The 24,562-nt window shown below is 34.2% G+C and overlaps 3 protein-coding genes across 7 annotated transcripts; 2 read left to right on the top strand and 1 right to left on the bottom strand.

The window, feature by feature from the left end:
* The first annotated feature begins 668 nt into the window (after positions 1–668).
* LOC130935245 (aspartokinase 2, chloroplastic-like) lies at positions 669–11,824 on the top strand. 3 transcript variants are annotated; one of them, XM_057864889.1, is made up of 14 exons: positions 669–1,130; positions 4,839–5,241; positions 5,705–5,787; positions 5,922–5,962; positions 6,614–6,768; positions 6,887–7,036; positions 7,160–7,255; positions 7,512–7,628; positions 9,730–9,849; positions 9,945–10,037; positions 10,121–10,237; positions 10,463–10,591; positions 10,771–10,833; positions 11,258–11,824. In XM_057864889.1, the coding sequence occupies exons 2-14, from the start codon at positions 4,843–4,845 to the stop codon at positions 11,396–11,398; spliced, it is 1,704 nt and encodes a 567-aa protein (XP_057720872.1). In that variant the 5' UTR covers positions 669–1,130; positions 4,839–4,842; the 3' UTR covers positions 11,399–11,824. The 3 variants fall into 3 exon arrangements, with proteins under 3 accessions (XP_057720872.1, XP_057720870.1, XP_057720871.1); XM_057864887.1 differs by lacking the exon at positions 669–1,130 and adding an exon at positions 4,153–4,531 and having other exon boundaries at positions 4,698–5,241; XM_057864888.1 differs by lacking the exon at positions 669–1,130 and adding an exon at positions 4,162–4,531 and having other exon boundaries at positions 4,698–5,241; positions 10,475–10,591.
* A 1,042-nt stretch (positions 11,825–12,866) lies between these two features.
* Positions 12,867–13,751, top strand: LOC130932887 (uncharacterized). Its single transcript, XM_057862343.1, has one exon. The coding sequence runs from the start codon at positions 12,942–12,944 to the stop codon at positions 13,536–13,538; it is 597 nt and encodes a 198-aa protein (XP_057718326.1). The 5' UTR covers positions 12,867–12,941; the 3' UTR covers positions 13,539–13,751.
* Positions 13,752–15,594: 1,843 nt separating this feature from the next.
* Positions 15,595–23,608, bottom strand: LOC130935612 (putative pentatricopeptide repeat-containing protein At2g01510). Of its 3 annotated transcripts, none has more exons than XM_057865432.1 (7): positions 23,218–23,608; positions 18,147–21,188; positions 17,741–17,849; positions 17,395–17,615; positions 16,803–17,162; positions 16,258–16,479; positions 15,595–15,930 (listed from the first exon to the last, which is right to left on the bottom strand). In XM_057865432.1, the coding sequence occupies exon 2, from the start codon at positions 20,911–20,913 to the stop codon at positions 18,466–18,468; it is 2,448 nt and encodes an 815-aa protein (XP_057721415.1). In that variant the 5' UTR covers positions 20,914–21,188; positions 23,218–23,608; the 3' UTR covers positions 15,595–15,930; positions 16,258–16,479; positions 16,803–17,162; positions 17,395–17,615; positions 17,741–17,849; positions 18,147–18,465. The 3 variants fall into 3 exon arrangements, with proteins under 3 accessions (XP_057721415.1, XP_057721417.1, XP_057721416.1); XM_057865434.1 differs by lacking the exon at positions 15,595–15,930 and having other exon boundaries at positions 16,019–16,479; positions 18,147–18,383; positions 18,464–21,188; XM_057865433.1 differs by lacking the exon at positions 15,595–15,930 and having other exon boundaries at positions 16,019–16,479; positions 18,147–18,376; positions 18,464–21,188.
* Positions 23,609–24,562: the final 954 nt, after the last annotated feature.

Raw genomic sequence — 24,562 nt, 5'->3', positions numbered from 1 at the left:
TTGGTAGTTAAATCGTACATTTTTTCTTTGATTTTTTAAACCTGATAATTTTTTTACGTATATTAAATTAATTTTCATGTTTTATAATTAAAATCGTTCACACTCAAATATTTTATGATAAAAAACTTTTGAGTGATCGACTTACTTTAGAGAGACGACAAAGAGAAGATCACTTGCATATTTGGTGTTAGTTCTTGGCAGTTGCCAGGTATGTTGCTTCCACCCAAAAAGATCTTTAGGTTTAGTAGTAGATAATTACTTCAATGAAGATGTCAAAAACATATTTTTATGATGATTTTTATTTAAAAAATGTAATTTATTTGTATAACCATACTTTAAACAAAGATAACATTTTTATAACATATAAAAATTAAATACTATAATTTATCATCTAATAATCAAAATAAAGTATTTTCACATAATAACAATCATAAAATCTTCCTTTGGAGCAATGTTTTGAAAATTGAATCGGACCGACCGATCCAACCGTGAACCGGCAGCAATTACGATCCAATTTGCTCTTTAAAATCGTTTCTCTAAAAATTGGAGAAGAACCGTCGAGCGGACCGGTTTTTGGCCGGTTGAACCGGACAGAGAACCGACCAGTTTAAAAGAAACGCTCGTTTTTTTGCCAAATTTGCTTACTTTCACTCTTGGACTTGGTTCTAAAGCTCCTTCTTTTCTTTCTCCCTTTCTCCCTCCGTTTCTTTTATTCACAGAAACTCAACAAAAAAACCCTAGCACTGTAAGCCTACACCACCGCCGCCGCAAGGAGTGGCATACTGCCGCCGTCCGTCCGTCTATCTAGCTTCCCTCGTGCTCCAAGTCTTCAACCCCCGTTCGCTGTCACCGATCGCAGCTGCTTCCTCGAGCTCGGCGTCCGTCGTCTTTGTCTGCTCAGCCGCGCTTCCGCCGCCGTTGGTTGCCGTTAACGTTCGCGCCTTCGTTCAGCCGTCGTCTTCATTCGCGTTCTTCGCCGTTCAAGTTTGCTCGGCGTTCACCGTTAGCGTTCACTCGCCGTTCACCGTTCGGGTTCGCGTTCGTCCGGAAGCCACATTGCCCTGCTTCAAACTCTGCGACCAACCCGTGCGCTCCACCTAGCCGTCGAACTGCTCTCTTTTGTCGCCGCCGTGAGTTCCCTAAACCCACCACCAGACAATACACTCACACAACACCAATACTCTGCTTGAAACTCTGCAACTTCTTATTTCTATTATAATAAGTAACTATTTGATTTGGCAGTGGTTTGGATTTTTTTCATAGACTGAATTAAAGTATACAAGAGTTATGTTCTCTTCTCTCTATCACATTGATACTAAGCTTTGAATTATCTTATTTCGTTTCAAGTTTACCGCACTCAACATGTTTGATGAAATGCTTTAACCATATTTCGGATTGGTTTTATCATTTTTAGCTTTTAAAAACTTAGTAAGTTGATTGCATGTGAAATTAGAATAATTGGATCTTAGTAATTAGTAAATTTTAGCTGCACAAATAGCATCTTTGTAGAAAACATATTAGCATGATGATTCCACTTGCATTAGTGTTCCTCTGGTAAATTTTAACTGTTAGTGTGAACTTGTTAATTTGCTAATTGTTCTTGTGTTGTTGTTCTGTTGTTCTTCTGTTATTTTTATTTTTTATTTTTTTGTTGTGATTTTCTGTTCTTGAACCTGTTAAGTTGATAATTCGCTAAATTGTTGGGCTGCTGTTGTTTTAATTTGCTAAATTGTTAGGTTTCTGTGATTTAATTTGTTGGATTTTCTATTTAGGTCTTGTTCTTGTTTATTTGCTAAATTGTTGTTGTGTATTTATTGTTATCTTTGAGATTCTTGCTGGATACTGGTGATCATTGATTTATTATATGCTTCATGTTTTCATTGTTTTCTTCTTCTGAAGGAAAAAAAAATTCTGTTTTCATTGTTTTGTTGATTGTTTGTTTTGTTTCAGAAATTATTTTTTTGTGATCAATGCTCAAACTCTAAATGCTGTTCTGTTGGTTTTGCAGTGTTTGTTTTGTTTCAGAAATCAATTTTTTGTTATCAATGCTCAAACTCTGAATGTTGTTCTTCTGTATTTGTTTTGTTTCATAAATCAATATTTTGTGATCAATGCTCAAACTCTGAATGTTGTTCTGCTGTTTTTGTTGTTTCAGAAATTAATTTTTTGTGATTAATGCTCATACTCTGAAAGTTGTTCTGTTTTGTTTTAAGGCTGAGTTTAGAAGAGGTGATTGATTTTTGAGTGTTGTTTTGTTTTTGTTTTAAAGCTGTGTGTTGTGTTCCACTTTCATTTTATAGGAAATTCTTTGAGGTATATAAGAATTAAGAAGGAAGACTATTTTAACGGTATTATTTTGTTGATTCTGGTATGCTACAAACTTGAACATAGAATTGAAGAGAGAAACCCTTTATTATTTTATCATTGGCCTATTTTTGGCATTGCATATCATTGTAGTTTGTTTATTCATAGAACTAGTTGTTTATGATCTCCTTTTGAAGTAAAAAATGCAGGAGAAGAGTGTTTAGAACTCGTCGTTTTATTCATTGAATTTTTATAGAATCAGGTGTTTATTATAAAATGGTTTTTTTCGGTTGAATTACGGTTGAACCGGTTGAACTAATGAACTAATGAACCAGTAACTAGAGTGGTTCGATGACCGGTCCGATTTTCTGAACCTTGGTTTGGAGTAATCATCTATTATATTATCCTTGGCTATCATGGTTGTTTTACACTTTTAATTGAAGTGTCTCTTAAAAAAACAGTATTCACTTTTTTTTTATTGAAATAAAATATGAAGATTATACAAAGATATAATTCAAGACAAGACATTATTTCATAGTGTGTGTATGATATTTTCTGTAAACAGTAAAAATAATAAGTAAAATCGAAAAAATTGAGATATTTAACTGTATAAATTTTATTTGAGAGTTTTTATGCGTTATTAAAAGGTTAGGTATAAAATTTGAAAAAGTAATTATTACGAGTTTTAATTTATCCTTTAATTGTCTTCTTAATATTTAAAAGATTAACAAATTCAAATATATATTATTTTAAAAATAAAACTATAAAAGTATATTTTTTTATTAAAATTTATTAGAATTGAGTGTATTTAATTTGACATTCAAAGTTAACTTAGGAGGTGAGAATAGTTTTACTCATATAAATATCATATGATCATAAATTACTGTATCCCTTCATAAACCTGTATTTCACTAGGTATATTTAAAAAAAAAAAGTGGCATCAATTCTTATATTTTATTTTATCTTTTAGAATTTTGATTTCTTAAGAAAGGTCTTTAGAAATTCTTATATTCATTTTGGAGGAAGAGTGATTATTCCTATGTATTAATTTGTTACCACAAGATACTTCAAGAAGAGAGTAAAAGGTATAAAAAAATATTACTGAATAATTATCAAACAATTTGAAGTATTTTATACACTTTTTAATTTAGATATGGAAGGGGTAATGATGTAGGATGCAGTTATGGAGTGTATGGGTGTTTTATGCAGTTGTGGTGTCAAGAGCAAATCGGACCCTCCGATTTGTGTTTAAAAAATTAAAATTTGCATTATACAAGTCGGACCGTCCGATTTGTGTTTTAGATAATCAAAAAAATTTTAATATTAAAATTGGACCATCCGATTTTTGTTTTCAAAATAAAAAAAAATAAAAGTACAAATTGGACTCTCCGATTTTTCTTTCTACACAAATGATTTGTGTTCTTTATTTTTTTAATAAAGAAATTGGACAGTCCATTTTCTTTGCTTCATAATTCAGAAAAACTGTTCCGACTTTCATGTCTAGTATCACTCACTTCCATGTGCAACACTCACAGAATTTACATATAAAAAAAATAGCCTATTTTATACTCCTAAAAAAAGATGATAAATCACTCAAGTGCCAATCAAATTTTAAAAAATTAAGAAATAATTTGCCTAAAAAGTAACTTAATATTAGAGAGTAAAAAAATAATTTTCTCAATACATTGAACTTATGAAAATTTAAAAAAATTAATATTTATTTTATAATTTTTTATAAAACTTCTCTTTAATAATATCTTTAAATAATGCTCATACAAACACTTATTGGCATGACGTTTTAAGAAAAAAATCCAAGTTAAATGATGGACCATTGTTACATGGCAACATTTGTGTGGATACTTAGAGCGGTCCATGACAACACCACGATTAATATTTAATAATTTAATAATTAATATAGTAATGAAATGAAATATATGATTTGGACAGAGAGAGAAAGAGAGAGTGAGTGTAAGAGAGAGAGAGAAAGTGCGGAGGGACGCCGCTGTTTCCATCCCATTCCCCACTTATTTTTCCCTCGCCATCACTTCACAACTTGACACACCTCAGTCAAAGCCGCCACCGCACACTCACCACTCACCTTTTTTCCTCCCTCTTCTCAGGGCCCCCAACGAAACGACAGTGTTTCAAAACCCTAACCTCTCATTTCTTTTCTAACACACTCCAATAACTCCATTCTCACCCTCTCAACAAAGCTCCTTCATACAAGGTATCTATAAATTCCTAGAATCTTTCCCAAACTTTTTCTGTTAATGCGAAAAGAGTTTCTTTCGAGAAAAAAACGAAAATGATTTCTTCTGCATTATATTTCGTTAAACTTCAATTGATTGTGTTCTGTTATTGTAACTGAATTGAGTCATGGTTAATTCTTGCAGATCGAGCATTAAAGAGATGAAGCATTATTTGGCGGCTAACTATTGAATAACTTAAAGCATTATTGATATTTATTTTTCTTGATTTCATTTTCCAATTTAGTAAATTTGCTGAAATAACTTATTGTTAATAATCATGACAAGCGCTATGAACCTATGCGGTCATTATAACGGCACATTCGCTGCGGCTTCTGTGAAAGCATCTCATTGCCAATCTCACTTGTTGCCGTGTCGAATCGGATTCGCGGCGTCTGTAGCTGCAGCAGTTCCAATTTCGTGCTGTGGTGCAAGGAGAGGTTCTGGCAATAGGCCTGCATTTACTGTGAGCTGTTGCAAGGCAGCAACAGGGAGAGATGTTTTGGTTGAGGAGAACGACGTCGTTTCGGAAACAGAGAGGAGTTACACTTGTGTCATGAAGTTTGGTGGCTCCTCGGTTGCCAGTGCTGAGAGGATGAGAGAAGTTGCCAACCTCATAATTAGTTTTCCAGAGGAGAGGCCTGTGATTGTTCTATCTGCAATGGGAAAGACAACTAACTTGCTTTTATTGGTATTTTCTATTCCCTTTTCTTTTTTTGAAAAATCTTTATGGTAATCATGAACATGAAGCACTGATGAGTCTAACTTACATCTTTTAATTATTATTTGAATTTATGTTTATATTACTAAAACAAGAGTGGTACGGCAATAATTAGATGGAGTTAGTATGTTATCTTATTTATGATAAATCAACTATTAATGTTGACTTGTGTTTGTGAAGCATTGATCTCTTTGTTCTAAGTTAGGAGGATTTGTGTGTTTTATATAAATGTTTTAATTATGGTAATATGATGTATTGAGTCTGGGTGATCTAGGGTTTTATATAGTTTAGAATTTTCCTTATCTGATGTTGAGCTCTGTCTGATATCTTTTGATCCATGTAGCTGACCTGTTGTTGTTTGTTGTCATTGTTGTTGATGATGATGTTGAGTTCTATCTGTGTTGTAAACCTTATACTTTTTATGTTTGGTTAGGCTGGAGAAAAAGCTGTAAGTTGCGGTGTTTCTAATGTTGATAACATTGAGGAGCTTAGCACTATAAAAGATCTGCATCTCAGGTAAGGGAAATTGATTTACTCAATGCTTTTTCCAAATCTAACGAATTTTGAGAAAAAAATAAAAAATAAACAATAAAAAATATGTTTAAATTGACTACTACTTTCTCATTGGTATTCTGTATTTATTTACTCAGGACTGTGGATGAGCTCGGAGTAGACAGAAATGTTATTGCAAGTGAGCTACTTTCCAAACTAGATTAATCGTTGATTTGGTTGTATTCGATACTACTTATTTTATTAAACCCTCTTACAAGATCAGATTTCACTGATGATTCGGTGCTGCATTATGTGCGATTCTAATGTGCTTATGGGTGTCAATCATGTATTTAAATAAAAGAGTTTATTTACAATACATGCTTTTATACTAGTTACTGCTTGTTTGGATATATAATTTTGTTTTGTGGTTTATGTTTTGGGAATTATGATATTGACATTCAATGCTTTATGAAGGTGTTGGCTAATTAAAAGGGCTTTATCTAGCACGATTGCTTTTGATAATAACTCTGCCAAGAAATTTGTGAGGCAAATGGTGGTGGTACCAATTGGCATCATGGATTGGCCATTGCATGAGTAACTTGGCATAGATTTGCATACTGGTTTTCTTTTATTGCATTGAAGCCATAACGATCATCATTGTAACAGGAAAAAGGAAAAACCATAGTTTGAGCTTGTTACATCTATACGAAATTTTTATTTTATTACATCTACTTGTGTATTGAACTAATTGTGCCATTTACTTTCTTTCTTCTTAGTATCTTTGCTCAAGAAATTTTCATGTTTGAACTTGAATTTTTGCTGACTTGATATGTTATGTGGAAACTTCCAGAGCATCTTGAAGAATTGGAACAACTTTTGAAGGGAGTGGCTATGATGAAAGAGTTAACTCGACGGACTCAAGACTATTTAGTTTCATTTGGAGAGTGCATGTCCACTAGGATCTTTGCTGCATATCTTAATAAATTGGGTATTAAGGCCCGCCAAGTATGTTCTCCTTAATTGCAACTCATAAAGTTACTTCTGAAATGCTAATGTTGACTGTCCAACTATAGATCCATTTCATTGTAATTTGTTGATGAATGCTAATTTAATGGTTCAACAGTATGATGCCTTTGAGATGGGAATTATAACAACTGATGACTTCACAAATGCGGACATTTTGGAAGCAACTTACCCTGCTGTTGCAAAGAGGTTACATGGTGATTGGGTCTCGGATCCCGCAATTCCAATTGTTACGGGCTTCCTTGGAAAGGTTTTTGTGATGCCTTTCATTTTTATGTTTTTTCATCCTCTCTTTTGGTATGATAGTTTTTGGCATCGATACAATGGTTTGTAAAATTGGAAATGCGATTTGTCATTTGTATTTTTCTTGTAGGCCCGGAAATCATGTGCAGTTACAACATTGGGTAGAGGGGGTAGTGACTTGACAGCTACAACAATTGGGAGAGCACTTGGGTTGCCAGAAATCCAGGTTTGTAATAAAAACTTCTGCATGTCAAAAGTGCGTTAGTGCCGTTAATTTATACATTCAAGGAGCTGTTGAGTTTACATTTTAATAATAATTCTGTTTATAGGAAATGCAAGTGTCTGTTTTTTCTTGATAATGTAAAATACTAACAGGAATTACTGCATATTTTTACGAGTGAGAGAGTACATGAGTTTATTTTGCCCATTTATGATTGAATTGAGATAGAAAGGAAACAGATAATGTGGAGTTCTTTAAACAGGTATGGAAAGATGTTGATGGCGTTCTAACCTCGGATCCAAATATATGCCCACAAGCTGAACCGGTTCCATGTTTGACATTTGACGAGGCTGCTGAACTTGCATATTTTGGTGCTCAGGTATTGTTATATTCACCTACTTTGTTCTGTTGACAATATGCTATTTACCATTTCTCTCATTGCTATAAAACATTTATGGATTCTATTTAGTGTTCTTGGTTCTGTTTGGGGTTTAATCACATTTCTCATTGTTGTCATAAAAATCATGAGAAATTTTATTTTGTAAAATTTTATATTTGTATACTTCGCTAGGTTTAGATATAACAAGATTCATGATAGAACATTGTGGTTTTGACTGGCCCACATATCCTCCCCAATCTAGTGGAATAGGGTTTTGTAGTAGTTGTAGTAGAATTATATTTGCTAAACTAAGACAGCTTAGTTACATATAGGTCGGTTATTGTCGTTGTTCGTATATTTTTACTATTTGACATGATAAATCTTATGATGTATTATGTAACTTCGCTAAGCTTGATTAGAGTAGAAATTTAATTCTACTAGTGTACAACTACGGGGTACAATGTCCTCAAAATGGAGAAACTATGGAGGAGGACCAATATACTAAAATAAATGCAACAATGTCGTTCAATCTCTCTACATATCAGAAAGAGATTCTATCTTCAAACTAACATGAAGAGACAGCAGATAACACCATAAATGCATTCTTTGCCATAATTCTTGTCGGGGGTATAGGAACAAACTAGAAGATGCAGTCGTTCTGCTTAGTCCCAACTCCCAATACACAAGAACCACATAACACAAGCAGCAACTTCTTTGAGTCTTTCTATGGCAAAACCTTTGGAAGGTATTGGCAGAAATTCAGAATCTTTCTTCTTAGCACAACCTTTGAAATGTATTGGAAGGACCTGATCCAAGGGGAAAATAAGATACCAAATTTTCACCACGAACTTAAAGCAATATATTATGAAACGAAAGTAGCTTCCATAATGTAAGCTAATTTGGCCATTATTTGGAGTTAGACTTCCACATTTTATTAAGAACTGTGGGGTCCTGTGGTTCTTCTGCATTAATAGTGCAATGAAGTTTTAACCTACAAATCCTGGGGCTTTGTTTTGTTGTTATACCAAATTTTCACTGGAGTATAAATTGGATGACATTGTTGTGAAATTTGGTGAACTTATAGGACTTGCAAAGTAATTAAACCATAATGAAATAAGTAAATAAAATATCTTATAGATAAACTTTTCTTTAATTTAAATTTTATAACCATTTCTTCAAAAAGTTATCTTTTATCAAATTCAGATTTTTGAAATAACTTTTCTATAAAAATTCTTATCTGTTTCAAATTCATATTTGACTTCCCAGATCATTTGATTTCCTTGTCTTCTTGAGTAAAGGTAGTCTTGCTTTGCATCTATATTCTATACCATCATATGTATGCATATACAGTATGCTGTCTCCTGTGCCACAACACTTGTGCCTTCTGCCTTCTCTCTGATGTCTTTGTCAGACCTTCTTCCCCTTCTACCTCTTCCTCTATAAGTGGTGCATAAATGCCAAACTTCTTTCTTTCATAAAGATGTTATATCTTCCCTTTCTCTTTTTTCCCTCATCTTTTGGCAATAACTTGGGGAAGAGTCAAAAGATTTCTTTATCTTCCTCTGGGTTTGATATCCATCTTACGTCACTAGATACCTGTTCCATGGCATAGTCCATATAACTCATTCAGCTTTGCTTAGCTTCTTGTTGAAGAACTATTAATAAGCATCAGTTGTACAATGGTTCTATGATACGTCTCAAATTTGTAACTGAGGTCTCTATGCAAGGTATGTCATCAGTTATCACCTCTAAGAACTATCTTGAACAGCAGGATTAGAAGAAAAACATAAGTATAGACTGTATAGTTCTTATTATGTGTAGCTAATTTTGAATGAGAACATAACAGTGTATTATTGTTGTAACTGCCTGGTATTCCTTGGTTAAAAAGGGAGGGGGGAGAGAGACAGGGGGGACGTGCCCGCTGCCAAAAGAGAAGAGAGGGGGGGGGGGGGTTTGGTTTACACGTCATGTCTTTATTGGAGAATGCGATTACCTAAAGAACTTTTTGGGAGTTTTTTCCTGCACAATTATGAAAAATAATTTATATGACTTCGCTTTGGGATATTGGAATAAGCTTGTTGGAAATATTTGTGATTTGCAGGTCTTACATCCGCAGTCTATGAGACCTGCTAGAGAAGGTGATATTCCAGTAAGGGTTAAAAATTCTTACAACCCCAAAGCTCCGGGTACTCTCATCACTAAAGCAAGAGATATGAGCAAGGTTTGTGGAACATCTATACCTGAATAAATTATAAATACTATCATCTTAAGGATGACTTTGTACAACTATAGTTAAGTTACTTTGTCCACCTACAGGCAGTCTTAACTAGCATTGTTTTGAAACGTAATGTGACCATGTTGGATATTGTTAGCACTCGCATGCTTGGTCAGTATGGGTTCCTTGCTAAGGTGAGAAAGCTAAAGCCTGCAGATCTGTCCTTTTATGTGATGAATACCTTCGTTCCTGTCTTCATATTTCTATATTTATGCAGGTGTTTTCAACTTTTGAAGACCTGGGCATATCTGTTGATGTTGTAGCTACAAGTGAAGTCAGTATTTCTTTGACGTTGGACCCGTCAAAGCTTTGGAGCAGAGAACTAATTCAACAGGTGAGACATAGTGATGATCATCTCCATATCCTGTTGTTAAGTTACTTCCAATATTGCTGGTGTTACGGTGTTTAATAACTTTTTCCTCATGGTGTCATTTGACCACCTAACATACGCTACTTAGTGAGACAAGACTTGAATTATGTTGTATTTTACACCTATTGAAATATCCTTTCTCTGCCATTTTTGTATACCAGCCTTTGCGTAATTCTAATTGATTGTCAGTCCCTTAAGCAGGAACTAGACTATGTTGTTGAAGAGCTGGAAAAAATTGCTGTGGTGAATCTCCTACAAAATAGATCCATAATCTCTCTCATTGGAAATGTTCAGAAATCATCACTAATATTGGAGAAGGTTCTGTGTTATAATTATCCAACTTAATTGTGTTCCAAGAATTGTTGTTTTGTTTTGATCCTGAGTTTCATTTTGTAATATCACTATCTCGGTCCTTCCACGTGAGCAGTCTCAAACTTATTTACAGTAGTAAGTTAATTTTTCACTTTCCTTTATTACTGATTTGCCTTTTATTGCAGGCCTTCCGTGTTCTTCGAACCCTTGGCGTCAATGTTCAAATGATCTCTCAGGGTGCATCTAAGGTATCCCTACCTTAAGAAAATGGTTTTTGTGTCCTTTTGACCCGTCTTTAGTGATCTAGAAATCATCAACCTTGTACATTTTGCATGCATATATAATCTTAGTTGGCATGAAATGGTGTTGACCAAACGTATTATGTCTTCAAGTGGATAGCATGACATGCACCAATGTTTTTTGGCTTTGTAGCATGGTGCTTTGTCATACTCAGGCTATGATTTACATATGTAAAAAGTTATAACAGTATTCTAAATTCCTTTATTTATGTTCATGCACACACATGGGGGAGGTGTAAGGGGTTTCTATAAACCCCTTCCAGCTTTAGCTGGTTCTTGAACCTGGATACACTTATTTTCAAGCGCAATATCTAACTTCATTCTCAAATGTTTTGTTTCATGTATGTTAACTTCGTATTTTGTTTCCCTGCAGGTGAATATCTCGTTAATAGTAAATGACAGTGAAGCAGAACAGTGTGTAAGGGCTCTCCACAAAACCTTCTTTGATAGTGAGCCCTCCCAGTTAGAAAATGAATGCATACAAGGGAATGGCTCTCATCCTGCAATATCATAGGGGAATAGCATACTTAAACGAGCAGCATATACGGGAATGGTTCTGTTCCTGTATAATATATGGGATTACTCCCAAATTTTGTTTGGATGAATTGGGCACGTTTGGTTTAGGATTTTTGGCGACTATTTTTTAGAAGCAGAAGATAAAGCAAGAGGAGCGTTAAGTTATTTTGTACTTTGATATTATTGTATTGTATGAGTACTTTTTATTAAATTTTGAACGTTAAATTGTTTGGTTGTAATAAATATAGTAGTAGTTTTTCAATTTTTCACATAAAAATACAATTAAGTATATGGAGTGAGAGATATAGAGAGTGTGAAAATGAATGTAAAGGGAGGGACATTTTTAAAAACTTTTCAAAGATAAAATTGTAATTGAGAACAAATAAGTGGTTACAAAATTTAGGCAGCATATTTTTTCCTTGTAGGACAAGCAATCTTTTATTTGCTTCTAAGAAATAAAAAATAAAAAATAAAATTGTGATAACAAAAAAAAAGATAGGGTTATTACGTGTTTTTACATTTTCTTTTATTCAAATGATAAAAAGCTAGAAATGTATTCAATAATAACCAATGAATACAAACTATCGAATTCGGGAATTAACATCAGAAGTGGGGATCAAGTGAACTTTAATTGAAAAGAGAACGGATACAGCTTAGAATGGAAGGGAAGCAGCAACACCAATCACTTCCGGTAGCTTAAAATTCTTATAAATATATGCAGATAAAGAAATGTTAGGCAATCTTAGTCTAATAATTTTATTCTATATTTTTAAATATTAATGACTAATTAATAGTTAAAAATAATAAATTTTAATAGTCTTCTCGTATTTTTTGTATGTAATTTTTATTATTGATTTTAGTGATTATGCGTTAGCAGTATAAACTAGCTTTACATCATCACTTGAAAAAAATCTTGTAAAAAAATGTATTGATTAGATACTTGCATACAATTTTTAGCATAACAGTGTTTATAAGTTAAATTCATTTTATGAATAGTTAATTTTAATAATAATTATGAATAGCAACTTTTTGTTGGCAAGGATCATTAAATAACTGTAAAATAAAAAAAAATTCATAAAATGGATTTAATTTATAAAATATACCTTTCTTTCCCTACAAAATCAAAATAACATATACTTTAATTTATTTTATCAAATATCTATTAATAATAATTATAATTACATAAAAATTAGTTATAATTATTTAATTAATTTAAATAATAATAATAATAGTAAAATATTTATTATAATAAATTTCATTTATTTTAAATATTTTATGATATAGAATATTTCAAATTACGAAATATTTAATTTAAATTTTTTATATATTTACGTAATATAATTTTCTTATATATTTAATTTGTTATATTTCTAGTCACCCAAAAAATGTTATATTTCTGAAGAAAAGGGAATCTCATTTAAAAAAAAAATTAAATAGCCAAATACTTATATATAACGTGAGATAAGATTCACATCTTTCTGAACCCTGTTACCCGCAAAGGTTTAGGGTTTCGTTGTTGCACATCACACTTTACCACAACGATGGCGTGCACGGTTGATTTCCGGTGCCTCGACGAGGGTTTCGGCGGCAAAACGTACAAGCGCAAGCGCGAACAGTCCAAACCCCAAGCTGACGCCGAAGACGGCATCAACACGAACACCAACGAAAATTGCGGCACAGTTTCGATGGAGACCGACGAAGCTGTTCCTCCACCAGCCAAGAGATCCGCCATACCTTCATCCGATGACCCGAACAAGCCGGTGTTCGGGCGGCCGACCTACGATGGAGTGATCGCCGGAAAAGTTTCGGGTCGGAAGTGGAAGCAGGCGAAGAGGCAGAGGGCTTCGTCGGTGCAGGTGAGCAGGAAGGGCACGACGTTCGAGGAGAGGGAGAGGGAGAGGATGATCAAGAAGGCGTATAGAGAGAGGATGACGGAGCTGAAGGAGGAGATTCGCGTGAACAAGGTTGAGAAGAGGAAGAAGAGGGAAGAGAGAGAGAAGAAGAAGCAGGAGAATATTTTAAGATCTGGTACCAAATTTCAGAAGATTACGAACCCTAATACGTTGAAGAGAATTGCCAATTCAAAGCAGAGAAAGCAGCTTAAGGTTGTTCCCGATGAGTTTCTCAAGAAAAAGTAGCAAACTTTTTTTGTAATATGTACTTCTATTTGTTCCTTACCATGAGGATTTCTATAGTTCCTTGAATTTTGATTTAGGATGGTGTTATTGGAAGAGAATTTTGTGACAGTTTGCTTACTTTTTTAATATATGAAATTAGTAATTTTTGCTTCTAAGTTCTGCTACTAATTCGAGGTTGGAGATGCTATGGTCCAACACTCCAATTTGCTTCAATGCTTTATCGTTCTTAATTAGATATTTTGTCATTGATTTAGCCCCGGTTTTGGGGTTGAGAAATTTTGGCAGAAGTAAGAATAACTGTAAGGTTACACAACGACCAAATTTTATTGATTTCCTTGTTGAATTGACCATGCAACAATCTTGGGAGAAGATAAAATTGAATGTGAAGAACATAGGTCCGTTTGTATGCCTTCTGTAGATGATTGGTGTCGATTCTGCTAAAAATGAATGAAGTTGAAATTCACGGAAGTAATTTTCAGAATTTTTAAAGAATAAAAATTTATTGGAGATCTAAGTGCCTAATCTGAAGAAATTATTTGAGGGTCAATTGGGGTGTTTACTAAAAAATATACCCAATGAATAACAAATACATTTCACATGCATTATGCCTCTTATAGATTGAAGGAGAGTTCTACATTTCAAATTTCCTGAACTGAAAGCAACTTTGGTTGAGAAACTTTCTTAAGAGACTTCTTAAACTTAAGAATTTAAGTAGACTGATTGTTTTTCTCCATATTACTAAAACCTACACCTACACCTAACCCTTCTTTCATAACTGTTTGCAGGGGAACGTGAACAGAGGTGTTTGATGGAAAAGAAAGTGAATAATGTGGATAGGGCCTTCCATTATGTGTATAAGATGCAAATGCAAGTGACTTTGATATTTTGATATGTTTATGGCTGGTGTTGTTTTTGGGTTATATATGTGGTTGAATTTGATCTGTTCATTAGTAGTGTAGTTTCTTGTTTTGTGTTAAAAATGCTTTGGGTCTATTTATCCTTGATGATTATGTTGAGCGGGATAAATAGTACTCATTAGTTATTTTCTTTTCTCTCAATTTTGAGTTGAAATTGTATTGAATCATTTAAAAAAAATTTCTTTTCAAAATTTAGAGTTTACAATTTAGAATTTAAAATTTAATGTTTAAAATTTTAGGGTTCAAAGTTTTAGGATTTAAAATCCAGAGTTTAAGATAAGATTTATATTCTAGAATATCGGTATACTTGATACACTTGATATTCTTCCTATTATATATATGGGAATATGAGATGGGTTGGTGTCCAACTTTTTTGTCTCCTAAAATACCCTTCGTTATGTATAATTCATAGAACATGTTTTCTCTAAATTTGAACGCAATATCTTCTAGTTAAATTATAAACCACTTATCATCTCACCTAATTCAATTTTTTGTTATTTTCACGACAATTTTTCTGTTATTTTTATACGTATTTAATAAATAAAAGAGTGAATCAATATACACGTTATTGATATACTAGTTATTACAATTAGCAAACTAACTAATATAACTGCTCTACTGTTAAAGTGTTTATACTAAAACGAGCAACTGACTACACATCTATGATCTAACCATAGTATTAACTATATGCTACCGTATGCCAGCAATTAGGCTCTAATTATGGTTAGTTAATTCTGAATAAATTCAGGTGGTTATTTAGAAATTTCTATTAGTTTATAAGTCGTTGTACTATCTTAATTTTATGATTTGGTTATAAAATCCAGTATCCTACAATAGTGCGTACATCGTAAATAAACCTGGTACTTGGCATCTTTAGAGGGGTTTCTATACGTTTATGAAACGTTGTAAACTATAGAGTTTTAATCAGCCTAACACAATTTACGTAGAAATCTTTTAAAACCCGTTGCCATGCCGCCATTGAAGTGGCAACTAATAAGCCCATCATCCTGCAAGTCACCAACATTTATATGCAAATAAGTAAATCTTAATAGCTTACCAGCCTACCACAATTTACAAAAATTAAAAGAAAACACAAATGAAACAAAATTTGGTATATAATAATTGGTTATAGTGCTATTACTATATTATATTCGTGAAACCCGCATTCACCTCTTATTGATTTGAACCAAGAATTATTGCACTGTTCTATTAAAAAGGAAAAAGAAAAATGGATGATTTCATTTTCATCTTACATAGGGGAATGCACATCTTACCAATTAAAAGAGGAGGTAAAAAACAAAAGAAAGAAAGAAAGAAAGACAGACAAGACACCAACAGGTTTGGTTTCCAACATTCAAATTTCGAGGGTCACTATGTTTCTGCAAGGGTCACTTTCTCTTTTCTCCTTAAAAAAGCCCAACATTTCTCAACCTCGGATTCCACTTGTAAATATAGTCCATAAGATTTCTCCCTGTCTATATATAAATAAACATAAAATATAAAATATATCTCGTACCTGTCAAACAAACATAAAATATATCTATATATAAATTTAAGTCAATATCATATAAATTTTTTATGTACTCATTTTATCTCATATATTAGACTAACAGATCACACATTGAATAATTACCACCAAATTTCAGGGTGCAATTTTTATCTGCTATGCATCTTACATTGAATTTTTTGAATAATGTAGTATCACAGTATTTAAACTTCTTCAGTTAACACTTAACAGTCACCTGAAAAGTCAAAATCCTTGAAGTATAAGATATGATTAATGAATCAAAATTAAATCCTACCATCATCCATAAACAATATGGTCATGCTTTTGTCTCCATGACAAGCACTTGAAGGGCACAATCACTTTGTAAAGTAAAATGATTATAGCTCGGCAAAGATCCAAGCTCCTCAGCAAGATCATCTTCTCCAACAGTACCAAAAGGTACTATTTTAGCTCCGAATCAAGCTGCCATTCTAACAAACTCAGATTGTTCAGGCCAGAATAACTTGTATTCTTCACCCTGAAAATCATTAAAATGTTCAGTATATGTTTAATGCAAATATTCAAATATGCATTACCATATCAGCAAATATCCAAGTCTTACAAAGGTAAGTATCTAATTGAATAACAATGTAAAACCCTTACACTATCAAATAAACTCAAATAAATGTTTCTCAGTATACTGAGTTAGTGACAACTCATTCAATTCACATTTTCATACGCTCTTTCATGTCCAAGATGGTATACAAGCCAGAACAGAGGGAGTAAAACGAGCAATTGTTTCAATATGAAAGATGGCAATAACTTGTTGCCAAAAAAAGAAAACTACATATTGGAATTTACCTTCCTGTGAAGAGCCTCACGCATCCCTCCAGGATATAATAAGATATGAGACTTGGAAGACAAAAGCTTGAATAGGTTAGTTGCAGCAACAGGAACAGCATTGAAAGAATCAAAAGAAGCTAAATCTGGCAGTAGTCTGGCATCATTTCTCCTAAACATCAATGGATGTCCTATCCCTCGACAAGGATATCTCTTTCGGTCAAAATTCGAGAAACTAATGGTCCGAGTTCAATTCCGAGCAGCATGTGATACCCAGCATATATAACAGGTCCCTCTGAAGGAAGTCCAGCAAGGCCCTTTACAATTGTTCCATCCTCCAAAGTTGACAACATTACAGGACTTGTCAGAGTGTTCAATAGCCTGCAAGCATTATAAGTGAAAGGGGACATGATTGCAACTTCTATTAATTAATAAAATAAAAAGAAAAGAAAAGAAGATGAATCAAGAAAGCATGGCTGCACATCTGAAGATATAGCATAGATACATGATTTGACCAACTAAGATATTAGCAAGTTCAATCAAGTTTCCCACTTTGGAGTACCATATATATTTCTGATAGATTTTAAACTTTATCTCATATAGCATGACTCACCAAGACATCAACTTGACATGATAAGCTTGTTTAAACACTGCAGACTTGTTAACTGTGTTGATGCCTTATATGATCAACTTTATCATAATATTTAACTGTAAGAGTACTTCTTTGAATTCCGTAGGCGTTGGCGGTATATAATCTGATACATAATCATGCTTCTTTACACAGCGGTAGAAAGAAGTTCCCTTGATGACTGTTACCAGGTCAATGTTGCCTTCCTGCTAGCGGAAAACAGAGGCACCATATTAGGATCCATTAAGACTTTCGATAACATATTAGATATCTTTACTCCACAAGTACAAGAACGTTAGATGAAGAAAAACAGCAATGGAGGGAATCATACCAGGAATAGGAAATGTCCACTGTCTGCAAATTTACATAGCTCAGAGTTAGCTAATAACTTACGTAGCCTTTCGTCTTCCTCTTTGCTAGGTAGTAATTCGTCTTTTTCACTAAGAGGACAAATGATGAAACCTCAGTTTCAGTTTCCACATTTCAGAAAAAATAAAGGTGCACCAATATTGAAGAATGAACAGAAGTCAAGCATTTCAGTCAACTTAGTTAATCTTAAGCGTTTTCATCAAGATAATGTTTTCAAAGTAAAAATCTGTCAGCAAAGTTTTTACTTTTTTATATTTTTATTGAGAAAGAAAAGCATTTCTGCTAAGTAAACACAAAGTTATAAGTTAACAAGTACGTATGATCCTAAATTATGACTGATATGAGATTGACAGTGTCAGAGTATGAACCTGGATAGTATCAAAGTCTGAGCTTTTACAGCATGAAGGCGTGAGTTGGCATATGCAGAAGCTGATCTAAGCAGCTTCAGCTTCCACAGAAGTGTTTCTTTTGGTAATATATCAGCAAGAGCCTAAATCTCTCAACAATAGACTTTCAATACTCTTAAGTGAAAAGAAAGCTCAATCTGAGAACTCAGAAGCCCGGATAAAGAAAATACAGGCATGTTCATCATGTGTTCCTGAAAACTTAGGGATGACCAACTTTTACAAAGTTTTATTTAAGAATAAGAAGTAAACAAGCAACATGATTTTGAATTGCAACCTACCACTACCAGTAGTCCCTACAGGAGCAGATTCCATCTCTGAAATGATGGAACCTACTTGAATCTCTCACTGTGATTTCCCTACCAACTATCTTGGATATTGCCTTGATTGCAGCATGGCAATTTGTACAAGCTCTTATATTCTTCATTACTACAATCGGTGACCCTTCTGAGGTGCTGATCAGTGCATATGCAATGGCAATGCGTTCACTGTGATATTTAAGGGATTCTGCCTTCAGTTCGTTATCCTCATTGTGAAGGGCACAGCTTAAGTCAGGCTTGTACCCTTCTTTCTCCATTTGCTCCTCCAGATCATCAAGCTTCCTTGTGATCTCTTTCATCTGTGGGTGAGACTTGTTATTTGCTGAAAAAATATGAGTTTTGTGTTTGATTTCGACCCAACTGTAAGCCGGCACTTTTCTAATTCCTCGGCTTCTCATGGCCGTCTTCACCTTCCCTACATTTTCCCATTCACCAACTTCTGCATATATATTGGCCATGCTAACATATGGAGCAGCATCTCTGAGCTCCTTCATGCTAAATAATTGGTCTGCTGCTTTCTTTGCCAACTCTTGATTTTTATGGATTCTGCAGGAGTTTAGAACTGATGACCACATTATTTCATCAGGTTCAAAAGGCATCTGAGCCATCATTTTCACTGCCTCCTCGAATCTCCCACTCCGACAAAGCATATCGACCATTGAAGTATAATGCTCTCGTTTAGGAGTAACTTCATATATTTGAGTCATGGAGTTGAAGTATTGCAATCCTTCTTCAACTAGACCACAATGGCTGCATGCACACAGCACACTAAGGAAACTAACAGCATTTGGTTTCAGACCTGAATGAACCATTTGTTCAAATGACCTAAGAGTATTTTCACCATCTCCATTTTGTGCATAAGCTGAAATCAGTGCATTCCAGGAGACTGAATTCCTAACTGGCATCTCTTGAAACATTTGAAGTGCATTTTCGATGGATCCACATTTCGCATACATGTCAAGCAGTGCACTCCCAGAAAATACATTTGAAAGGCATCCTGATCTAATTATGTGCGAGTGTAACTGCTTTCCCAGAGCCTGTGAGGCTAAATTTGCACAGGCTTTTAGGATGCTGGCATAGGTAGCTGCATCTGCAGTCTTTTCAGCTCTTTGCATATCAATGAATAGCTTTATACCTTCTTCAGGGTGTCCCTTCTGAACATTACCCGAGATCAGGGCTGTCCATGGAACTGAACTTTGAAGAGCCAAATTTGCAAAAATCCTATTTGCTTCCCCAAATCTGTCACATTTAGCATACATGTCAACCAAAGAATTCCCAATCATATTGTCTGAAATGGCAGCTGTTACAATAGCCTGGGAATGAATTTGCCTACCCATTTCCAGGTTCGATGCATTTGCAGCCATGCTCAGCAACGTAGCATATGGGAATTGCCTTCTGTTAAATCTAGTGAGGTGTAACTCCCTGAATAGTTCAATAGATTCTTTGAATCTTCCGTTCCACACATAACATGTGATAAGTACATTGTAAGAGATGCCATCCAACTCTGGCATCTCATTAAAAAGTTTCTGTGCTTCAGCAACCCGGTCATGCTTCGAGTAGAAATCAAGCAAAGCATTTGCCACGAACACATTCCACACAAAATTAGTCTTCAGCAGAAGACTGTGAACTTGTTGCCCAAATTCTATATCATCCAACTGTATCCCACAACACAAAACTGTAGCAAAAGTAAATTCTGTAGGCTTAAACTCCAAATCCTGCATCCTGAAGAACAGGTTTAAGGCCTCCTGATTCAACCCCTCTTTTGAATACCCTGCCATTAATGCATTGTAAGTGACAGAATCCTTCATAGGCATGTGCTCAAACAGCTGACAAGCTAACCCGAGGCTGCGGGTTTTACAGTAAGAATCAAGCAATGAGTTGGAAACTACCATGGCCGAATTATGCCCCAACTTAACGACATAGGCATGAACCTGGGTTACTTCATTGACAGAATCGAACTCAGTGAACCCAGATAAGAGAGTGGAAAATGTAACATAATCTGGTTCAACTCCATGCCTACACATCTCAACAAAAAGACCAAAGGCTTCACGAAACCTATTGTTCTGAGCATAGCCGCCAATCAGCATTGTCCAGGAAACAGCATTGCGATCATCCATGCCATCAAACAAGTTAGTTGCAGTGGCAAGATCGCCAGATTGTATGTAACCCATGATCATCATGTTAGCAGAGAAGGTGTTTCTGTGAGGCATTCCGTCGAACAGTTTCCGAGCACGGCGCAATTCGCCCCGTTGAACACAGGCCCTGATCAGGAAATTGAAACGGCATGTTTGGGGCATGAAGCCTGTCTTGATGATGGAAGCATCTATGGGGGTTCGGACATGAAGGTGCGGTTTTGGATGTGTCAATTTGGTAAAGCTTCGGCATGAGATTTTCTTGGTACATGCTTTCATGTCATTACAGGAAGAAAAGAAACAACTCAAACTACTAAGGGTCAGGAGTCATTTAATGACCCACCCATAAATAATTTCAAATGTACCCCCCCAAAATTCCCTTTTAGCAAATTCCTCAACATACCCCAATTGTTGATAAAATTGTTCCAATAATTGAATTTCTGCTGTCTGTAGGAAGCTTATAGACCAAAAGCATTAAGTGAAGAACAGATTTTCACCTTTATAACTGCATTGATTCCTCTGTGCGTTACTTTGTATTATCAATATCTCGCCATCTGCAGAAGAGCAACAACTTTAATCCTCTGATCTTATACAACTCAAGAACTCACACATGCAAGGAGAAAAAGGGGATTAAAATATCAATAAGTGCACTGTAAGTTCCAGATTTCTGGCTCCTAGTTATTGAGAAACTATCTCCCAGTTGATCCACAAAAACGTCTAAGTCAGACAGTTAGACCAACTGCTTAGGTATAATGGTGTATTATATTAATAAATTAATTCTTGAACACAATTAAAAGAATCTAATATAACAGGTTTATCACAATTTAATTTTTGTTATTTTTTAACTTATTTACTAACTACCTTTTGCTTGCTAATAAATTAATCTGTGTAGAATAATAAAGGATTAGACAACAAAAGATGAGGATAAGCAACATAGCACACAGAAATGACAAAGTAGCCATTTGTAAATCTAGGATTGCGAACAGATCCCCATTTAACTAATATCACCTGACATTTCAAATACTAATTTCAATAAACGTTTGATATTTTTGTTAAAATAACTCATAAATAATAACTCACCAGATCCATTTAGAACAAGGTTGCGAGAACCGACCCAGCATTGAACCGGTCAAGTGAGAGGTTCAATGGTCCAACCGGTGTCAAACTATGGTTGAACCGGTTTAATTAAATATACAATAAAATCATTAAAATTTCAATATATAATTTCAAATATTCAAATTCAATGTTTTCTAAACTAATAAAATTCAAAATTTTACCATTTCACATGGTAACTTGTTCATATTTTATCATTAAAAATTCACAATAATTTTTTTTAAGGGTAAAGTATACTTTTTGTCTCTGAAGTTTGGCAAAAGTTTTAAAAATACTCCTAAGTTTTATTTTATTTCAATTTTGTCCCAAAAGTTTTCGATTTGCATCGAATATACCATCGACGGCTAAATTTTCAAAAAATTTAAGACCAATCTAACAATAATGCATGAAAATTATGCTTGATGTGTTTGTGTTGAAGGTTGTTCTTATGAAATTGTTGTTGAATTAGTCTTAAACTTTTTGAAAAATTAGGCTGTCAGGGGTATATTTGATGCAAATCGAAAACATCTAGGACAAAATTGAAACAAAATAAAACCTAGGAGTATTTTTGAAACTTTCATCAAACTTCAGGGACAAAAAATATACTTTACCCTTTTTTTAATTAACTACTAAACTGTAATCAAGCTCAATTGCTTGGCAATCAAGATAAGCACTCCAAGAGAATCAGAAGAGAATGGTGATGAGCACAAGAGGAATTCTTGTGATATAAGAAACAAAGAAATGATTTCAAAGACATGTCTCTTTTTACATGTACTTGATTTGCTGCTCTTACTTTTTAGAATTATATTATTTTGATTTCACCTCCATTTTTTTTTTCCAAGAACGCAGCGTAGGGGAAGGATTCTTTTAAGGTAAGGTTGAGAAATTAACATACCGCTTGCCTTATTCCTTCCCTTTTTAGTACAATGCCACCCTTTTTATTAGGAAATCTTTTTAGAAAGTGTTTATTTATTAAAATAAAACAACTAGAAATTTTGCAATTGAAATTAGAATTGAGAACAGAATTATTGAGGATCAATTCACACGGATCATATTATTTTGAACTAAAAACCGAATAACTAACAAACCAAGTGTCTAACTACTCTTCTATCATTCTTTCTTGAACCGAATCTTGTTCGATTACATTTGTATCCTTAATGCTAATCAAGTATTCAACAAAAACTCAGAATCCAAAATCTTCTCAGCATCCAAAGCCAGAGAATCCAAAAACAAAAAAACTAAGCAAAGAATCCCAACTAAATTCAGAATCACATCAGCAACAATCCCAACTCAGAACACAAAATTATTTCAGGAAATCAGCAACTCAGAATAACAAAATTATTTCAGGAAATTTAACAAAACACCACCAGCCATCATCCATCAAAATTTAACAAAATAATCAAAAATTAACAAAAATTTAAAATAAAACTCAGAATCAGATTTCAGCAACTCAGAATCAGTAAAATTAACAAAATAAGCAAACATAAATACCAGCGGCGAGAGAGGAAGGGAAGTGACGGCGAGGAAGGAAGGGAAGTGAGCTCGGACACAGAGAGAGGAAGAGAGAGGGGGCTCGAAGACAGAGGCTTCACGAAGAGGACAGAGAAGACGAGTTCAGGGCCGACGACGACGACGACAACGACGACGACGACGGAGACTGGCTTGACGACGAAGACAGAGACGGCGACGCCAACAGCTCCGAATCGACCTTCTAGCGACGTCGAGGAGAAGCGTATCCAAGAGAAGAGAGCCGAGCAGACCTTCGAGGGGCGACGACGGCAACTTCTGGCTGTCACCGCCGGCGGCGATAGTGGTGGCGTTCTGAGGTTTGAAGGTGGCTGCAACTCTGAGCCTGTGATAGGGTTTGGTGGTAGGATTTGTATCATCGTTTGTGAGACAGAAAAAGGAGGGCGGGGTTTTCTGGGTTTTTTATTTAAATTAAAACTGGAAATCTTTAAAAAATTCGTCCGGTTCAAATGATATACCAGTTAATTGTCATTTTGACTGGTTCTTTCACCGATTTTTTATCAAATAGTTTTTTTACTTCTGTCGAACCAATAAAAAATCAATTTTTGGTTAACCGATTGAATCAGTCTATCCAATTCAATTTTTAGAATTATACTTACAACTAGACGAAAATTCCTCTTAAAGACACATATTTTTACTAAGGTTCTCAGAATCAAACCGGTTAATAAACCGATGAGATTATTGATTCAATAGTTTACTAGTTCGATCGGGGTTCAACCGATTTAATTAAATATTAAATAAAATTATTAAAAAAAACCTAGAAAGCGGTTAATGTGATATAAATAATTTGGTCAAAGAAAATTTTAAAAGAATGAGCATGGTGCAAGAGGATTATAAAAGATAAAAGAAAACAAATGTAGATTTATTTGAATAATGATATTATACTGTATTTTATCATTCACCAACCTGCCTATAGAATGATATAAAGTGCTTGGCAAGCTCAATAGCAAAGTTTTCAACAGAAAGTAATTCAGAGCACTCCTTGACTTTTGCATATACCTAGCAATATTTTCATAAAAAATATTAAAATTGAACAGATGTGATGATGGAAGATGAAAGACAAATAACATATGCAAGCAAATTCCTTGTTCTTTAAGTTTGTAGACAGTAATATATACCCAACCTATAGCATGAATTCAGGGTTGTAAACATTTTATGTGATCTGAGTTTAAATACTGGTATTATATTATAAGCATCTAAGACAGAAATACTTGCAGTTCTTGTATTTCCTAGAAGTGTAAGCAGAAAATATCGGTCTCTAATCAATATCTCTTTGTATTTCTGTCTATTTTTTTCTAGAGACAGGATC

Source organism: Arachis stenosperma, chromosome 6 (genome assembly GCF_014773155.1).
Source record: "Arachis stenosperma cultivar V10309 chromosome 6, arast.V10309.gnm1.PFL2, whole genome shotgun sequence".
Lineage (NCBI taxonomy): Eukaryota > Viridiplantae > Streptophyta > Magnoliopsida > Fabales > Fabaceae > Arachis > Arachis stenosperma.
Note: the sequence above shows the minus strand (reverse complement) of the source record. Positions and strands in the feature narration are given on the sequence as shown.

Bases quoted from the DNA above. Each gene is read 5' to 3' on its own strand.
- LOC130932887 (XM_057862343.1), top strand. From the start codon at position 12,942: ATGGCGTGCACGGTTGATTTCCGGTGCCTCGACGAGGGTTTCGGCGGC.
- LOC130935612 (XM_057865432.1), bottom strand. From the start codon at position 20,913: ATGAAAGCATGTACCAAGAAAATCTCATGCCGAAGCTTTACCAAATTG.
- LOC130935245 (XM_057864887.1), top strand. From the start codon at position 4,831: ATGACAAGCGCTATGAACCTATGCGGTCATTATAACGGCACATTCGCT. The intron at 7,256-7,511 runs GTTTGTAATAAA...TTCTTTAAACAG, and splicing joins TTGGGTTGCCAGAAATCCAG to GTATGGAAAGATGTTGATGG. The intron at 9,850-9,944 runs GTTTGTGGAACA...GTCCACCTACAG, and splicing joins AAGCAAGAGATATGAGCAAG to GCAGTCTTAACTAGCATTGT.